General features: G+C 59.7%; 1 protein-coding gene across 1 annotated transcript; it reads left to right on the forward strand.

Annotated features, from left to right (window-relative positions):
* Positions 1–4,635, forward strand: WNT1 (Wnt family member 1). Its single transcript, XM_014850131.3, has 4 exons — positions 1–691; positions 1,447–1,700; positions 2,435–2,700; positions 3,220–4,635. Exons 1-4 carry the CDS (start codon positions 588–590, stop codon positions 3,706–3,708), a joined length of 1,113 nt encoding a protein of 370 aa, XP_014705617.3. The 5' UTR covers positions 1–587; the 3' UTR covers positions 3,709–4,635.
* The last annotated feature ends 1,695 nt before the right edge of the window (positions 4,636–6,330 follow it).

Raw genomic sequence — 6,330 nt, forward strand, 5'->3', positions numbered from 1 at the left:
GTGACGTCGAGGGGACAGCCCCACGGCGAGCGACGAAGCAGTTGGGTTTCAGAGGACTCTCCCAGTAGCACATTGTTGCCGCGCCCCCTGGCGGACGCTGGTCCCCGTCGGGCTCCAGACGCGAAGAGGAGTGAGGCAGGCGCGCGTGGGAGGGCGTCCCAAGGGGAGGGGTCCGCGGCCAGTGCAGGCCCGGAGGCGGGAGCCACCGGGCAGGGGGCGGGGGTGAGCCCCGACGGCCAGCCCGTCAGCTCTCGGCTCAGACGGGCGGGAGCCACGGCCCCGCTCGCTGCCCATTGTCTGCGCCCCTGACCGGTGCGCCCTGGTGCCACAGTGTGGCCCGGCGGGGCAGCCTCCTATCGTCACTTCAGCCAGCGCCACAACTATAAGAGGCGGTGCCGCCCGCCGTGGCTGCCTCAGCCCACCAGCTGGGACCGCGAGCCATGCTGCCCGCCGCCCGCCCCCAGGGCTGTTAGAGCCAGACTGCGAGCTCTCGCCACTGCCGCCACCGCCGCGTCGCGTCCCACCGTCGCGGGCAGCAGCCAAAGCCGCCCCAACTGCAGCACAGAGCGGGCAAGGCCGGGCAGGCCATGGGGCACTGGGCACTGCTGCCCGGCTGGGTTTCTGCTACGCTGTTGCTGGCGCTGGCCGCTCTGCCTGCAGCCCTGGCCGCCAACAGCAGTGGCCGATGGTGGTAAGTGAGCTAGTGTGGGGTCGCCACTTGTCTCGGGGCGCAAAGCCAGGGGCCAGCCCCATCCAGCTCCCACGCTCTGGGATGTGTCTACAGGCAGGCTCCCTCCAGCGCTCTGACTTTCCTCCTAGACACCGAGGGGCGCTCTGGAGCGCAGCTGCTCCAGAGAATCCAGCTCTGCTGAAGTGGGGTGAATGGTCCGGCTGAGCAGCCCAGGATACTCCAGGCAGGGAGCCCACTCCCATCTAGCACTGCCCTTCTTCCTTGAGCCCCAAACTCAGCCTCACGGTGGTAGCCACACCAAAGGTTTACCTGCCTGGGGAAGCGAAGGGCCGGGAATGCCCTCCGAAAGGAAGCAAGAAGAGGATGGGATTCCTAAGCATTTCATATCTTGGGTGGGCATGGACTGCAGGCTAGGATTTCTTCACCCAGGCTACCTGGAAGCAGGCTCTGAGAGCCAAGGTGGACATCTAGTCTCCGGGTTCCCCATGCCTCCCATGTCCAGTCCCAGGACCCAGGGCCCCAAGCAGCCCTAGGACTCCTGGGCACACAAAAGTCTGGACACCCAGTCCTTTCAAATTACTAGTGAGCCCGGGAGCGCCGAGTCATTACCTTATTATTGATCTCCTGCCGCTCTCTCGCTCTCTCGCGGGGCAAATAGCCCCAGCCCCAGGAAAAGGACAGGGTGGGCACGACCTTTTTGGTTAGGGTGCAGGTCCCCTTCCTAGAGCCTGAGCTCCTATCATGCGTCTCTCCAGGGGCATCGTGAACGTAGCCTCTTCCACGAACCTGCTGACCGACTCCAAGAGTCTGCAACTGGTGCTCGAGCCCAGTCTGCAGCTGTTGAGCCGCAAACAGCGGCGGCTGATCCGCCAGAACCCGGGGATCCTGCACAGCGTGAGCGGGGGGCTGCAGAGCGCTGTCAGAGAGTGCAAGTGGCAATTCCGGAACCGCCGCTGGAACTGCCCCACGGCTTCGGGGCCCCACCTCTTCGGCAAGATCGTCAACCGAGGTGGGTACCCAGGAAGGCGACGCTTCCGGGACCAGGGAAACGCGGGGTCACTTCTAGGGCATGGACAGGCGAGTGCAGGGAAGATGTCCCGGGCGGGCGCCTGCAGGGTCACATATCAACCCACCGAGTTTCATGCCTAGCGTCAGCTCTCAGGCAAATTTGTTCTACCAAGCGCTTTGAAGCCTTGCACCTCGGGCAAGAAGCTTAATTTTTCTGAGCCACTGCCTCAGAGAAAGCGAGTTCTGAGTCGTGGACGCTCGCTGGCCACCGTTTTCCCCAGGCCCTCTCAAAGGTGCCTGAGAAGCCGCTGGCGTGTGTGTGTGTGTGTGTGTGTGTGTGTGGTGGTGGTGGCGGGGGTGTCTTGCCTCCAGCCCAGCAAGGCTTGCATCGCTGAGACGGGCCGAAAGTTTGAGCTGCGGAGAGGTGCCGGCGGTGCGGAGTTCTTATGCTCCCCTCTTTTCGGTTTTTCTCTCTGCAGCTGCCCCACGTCTACTGAGGACCCAAAATGCGCCCTGCGTCTCAGTAATGCATGATTACAAGCGTGGACGTGGTTCCGTGCCCACGCACGTGCTTTCTCTAGGAGATCAGCTTCCCACCACAGCCGGCTGCCTGGCTCTCAGAACTCTAAGGGTGGAGTCGGGGCGTGGGACTCAAGGGTCCCAAGCCCTCCACTGACTGTGCTGGGCGCACCCCGTGTGCCCCCTGGCTGATCCCCCCGCTCTCTTCCCCCACAGGTTGTCGGGAAACAGCATTTATCTTCGCCATCACCTCGGCCGGGGTTACCCATTCGGTGGCGCGCTCCTGCTCGGAGGGCTCCATCGAGTCCTGCACGTGCGACTATCGGCGGCGCGGCCCCGGGGGCCCCGATTGGCACTGGGGGGGCTGCAGCGACAACATCGACTTCGGCCGCCTCTTCGGCCGGGAGTTTGTGGACTCCGGGGAGAAGGGGCGGGACCTGCGGTTCCTCATGAACCTTCACAACAACGAGGCGGGCCGCACGGTGAGCGGGCTTGAGGGACTCCGCACCCGAATTGGAGTGGCAGGGATCTCCGAGTCCCGGCGCAGGGGCTAACCTCGGCATTGGGAAGTAACGGTCCGTGATAAGGCCAGGGGTTAGGGTAAGGACCAGGAAAGGGCGTCCTGAGGGAGCGAGAGGCTTGGAAGGAAGCCAGAGAATGGAAGAGAGAGTAGACGGGGGCAAAGGGATGCCTGGGCTCAGGGAAGGTAGAACCGAACAGGTCAGAAGTCATGCGACCCACAGAATGCATTGCCTACTGCCCCTCCACTGTACAGATTCAAAAAATAATGCTGAGAGCCCGAGACAGACTCTCTGGCGCGGAGCAGAGTTGGGCCGCCTGGTGTCCAAATCTCTGCGGGACATTTCGCGCCTCTTTCCTTGGGCTCGGCTACTCCTGGGCCTTTGCTGAGGTCCCAGCGGCGTCAGGGAGGGGGCAGCATCTGGGATGAGGGCTCTGACTCTGAAAGTGTCCTGGGATACCCTTTCTTCCCCTTCCGCTAGACCGTGTTCTCCGAGATGCGCCAGGAGTGCAAGTGCCACGGGATGTCCGGCTCGTGCACGGTGCGCACGTGCTGGATGCGGCTGCCCACGCTGCGCGCCGTGGGCGACGTGCTGCGCGACCGCTTCGACGGCGCCTCGCGTGTCCTTTACGGCAACCGTGGGAGCAACCGCGCCTCGCGGGCGGAACTGCTGCGCCTGGAGCCGGAAGACCCCGCGCACAAGCCGCCCTCCCCCCACGACCTCGTCTACTTCGAGAAGTCGCCCAACTTCTGCACATACAGCGGACGCCTGGGTACAGCGGGCACGGCGGGGCGTGCCTGCAACAGTTCGTCGCCCGCGCTGGACGGCTGCGAGCTGCTCTGCTGCGGCCGGGGCCACCGCACGCGCACACAGCGCGTCACCGAGCGCTGCAACTGCACCTTCCACTGGTGCTGCCACGTCAGCTGCCGCAACTGCACGCACACGCGGGTACTGCACGAGTGTCTGTGACGCGCAGCGCGGACTCGCCCCCAGGAGCATTCTTCTCAAGCCCACCTCCCAAGCGGATTCGTTGGCACCTAAGACCCCGATACGCACCCACCCAGTTCCTCCAGCCACACTCCCCGCGATTCCTACGTATCCGATCATTTTTCCCACCTCCTCCTACCTGGGGACTCCTGAAACCACTTACCTGGGGCGGCAAGGATGTTCTTGCCATCCTCATGGACCTGCCCCGACCTACCTCCCTCCCTCTCCGCGGGAGACCCCATTGCACTGCCCCCTGCTTGGCCAGGAGGTGAGAGAAGGATTCGTCCCCTCCCCCAGCGCCTGACGGTGTTCCTCTGCCTCCTCCAGCACGCCAGCGACCTCCGTGCCTCTCTCCCTCCCCTTTATCCTCTGTTTTCTCCAGGTCCTCACATGCCCCTTCCCATTCTCCTGCCAAGGGTGCAGACCCTGAACACATACCTGGGCATCAGGACCTTTCTCCCCACCCCCACCCACATATCTGAAGCGGGAGGTTCCGGGGCGAAAGGGCAGCTGTGGTGATGTGGAAAATGAGGGGGAAATGAGGTTGGGGGACCCAGCAGAAATACCCCCATTCTCCCAGCCTCTGTCATGGAGCCATTGAACAGCTGTGAGTCTGCCTCCCTCGGCCTCCTCCTACCCCTTCCTGTCCTTCCTCCTCAGCAGTGTGTAAATAATTTGCACTGAAACGTGGATACAAAGCCACGGGTTTGGTTGTTGTAAATAAAACTATTTATTGTGCTGGGTTCCAGCCTGGTTTGCAGAGACCACTTCCACCCCAACCCAATCCCTCTCCATTCTTCTCTCCTTTTGACTCCTAGCCTTTTCTGATCCCCTTCTCCCCAGTTTCTCAAAGATGCCTTTTGCCTACCGGAATCAGTATTTCCTTCCCCTGTGGCTATTAATGGCTCCTCGCCCCCACCAATGTAGTATCTTCCTCTGCAGAATAAAATCTCTATTTTTATCAATGACTTGGTGGCTTTTCCTTGAATCCAGAACACACCATTGCTTACCTCTCTTAAACAAATAGGGCATATTGTTGGGGAACTGGTTTCCTGGCCTTGCAAGAGGACCCTGAGATTCTGAACCTGAGATGACCCTAATGAAGCCACTGGGTATCCGGGTCTCCAGAAGAACCTGGTCAGGAGCCAAAAGACTCTGCAAGGTTCTTCTTCCTATTTGAACATCAGCTGGCTGTGTGATCTTGGGCAAGTACACAGCTGCCTCAGTTTCTTCCCTTGCTGAATGGGGATTAAACAAACTCTGAGCCCGCCTTTCCTATTGACAAGAGTTGTGAAGATAGCTACAGTTGAATGATAGCCGTGACTGTGTTCTCAAAAGAAACCAAAGGAGAAAGAGAAACGCAGAAAGGGTGCTGCTGGTCCCAGCGTAGAGCTGTTGGTCCCTGAAGCGTATCCGCTCCCTCTGTGGTCAGGGCATTGGGCAGTGGGGAAAGCACTCCCTGCTGCCCAGACAAGGAAAAGCTTATTAGGACCCAAGTCATCCTGGACCTAGAAGCTCAGAGATGACGGTGGGGGAGAAGAAAGGAGCAGGAGGGCTACAATTCAAACACAGCCAGGCTTAAACCAGTGGAACCAAAAGGAAACCAAGTGCAGTCCATAACCAAAGCATTAAGCTAGCCATTCTCACAAAGAACCCAAGTGGGAATTCTGTTACTATCACCACTGATACGTCTGTGTGGGCATTCCCCAGAGCCTCAGGAGTACTCTTCCTACCCACAGCCCTAAACCTGTCTCTAACTCTAATCCTCTCCCCTCCCTGGGTCTAGATCTAACCTTAGCCTTAACCCGAACTTCAGACAAACACTAACCCCTTGCTAAGCTCTAATGCCTATCCCTAATCCTAACACTTCCCCCCAGGGGACACCTGAAGGGCAGGGGGAGCTATGAAGCACCCCACCCCCCAAGGGCAACAACTGATCCTAGCCGACTGGAGAATTTCGCCTCTCCCCAGGACTCTTTTGCTGTTGTGGCTGCCTCCCACATCTCCCTGGATGTGTGAACTCTGACCCCTGATGGCCTTTGGGATATGTGTGGGGGTAGGGGAGTGGAGCCAGGAGCTGCTCAACCCTGCAAGGATATCCCTTTCCCTTTCTCTCCATCTGCCAAGCTAGCTGCTCTGATGGGCAGCCGAGGGGAAGGAATAGAAACCTTATCGATCTGGGGTAGGAGGCACCTGACAGGCCTTGGGTTTCCAATAAAGAACCTCCTGCAGAGAATGCCCATCTATAATCCAATCAACTATTAGATCCCCCAGCTCCCAAAGCAAGAAGTTAATGGGCTGCCAGAGGCAAGAGAGGGGACTTGGGCCCTTGCTGGACAATGCCCAGAGTTGGGGAGAAGCAGCAGAGTGGAGAGTCGAAGGCTTGACAGCTATCCCCAACCACTGTGACCTGTAAGTCCTAACTCCAAGAACTGGAATCTACATCTGCTTTCAAGCCTGGAAGCTGGGGCCTCTGGGCTGAGCTGACACATAGGAGCTGGAGGAAAAGCAAAGGAAAGCAAGGAATCCCATTCTGGCCCTAACTAGACACAAATCTCTTGCTTTCTCAGCCTCAGTTGCCTTGTCTGTTAGTCAGGGATGGCT

This window comes from Equus asinus, chromosome 22 (genome assembly GCF_041296235.1).
Source record: "Equus asinus isolate D_3611 breed Donkey chromosome 22, EquAss-T2T_v2, whole genome shotgun sequence".
NCBI lineage: Eukaryota > Metazoa > Chordata > Mammalia > Perissodactyla > Equidae > Equus > Equus asinus.

What these genes read in the sequence shown, in the direction of transcription:
- WNT1 (XM_014850131.3), top strand. Translation starts at nt 588, where the DNA reads ATGGGGCACTGGGCACTGCTGCCCGGCTGGGTTTCTGCTACGCTGTTG. An exon ending in AACAGCAGTGGCCGATGGTG is followed by an intron (nt 692 to 1,446) that starts GTAAGTGAGCTA and finishes GCGTCTCTCCAG; the next exon opens with GGGCATCGTGAACGTAGCCT. An exon ending in CGGCAAGATCGTCAACCGAG is followed by an intron (nt 1,701 to 2,434) that starts GTGGGTACCCAG and finishes CTTCCCCCACAG; the next exon opens with GTTGTCGGGAAACAGCATTT.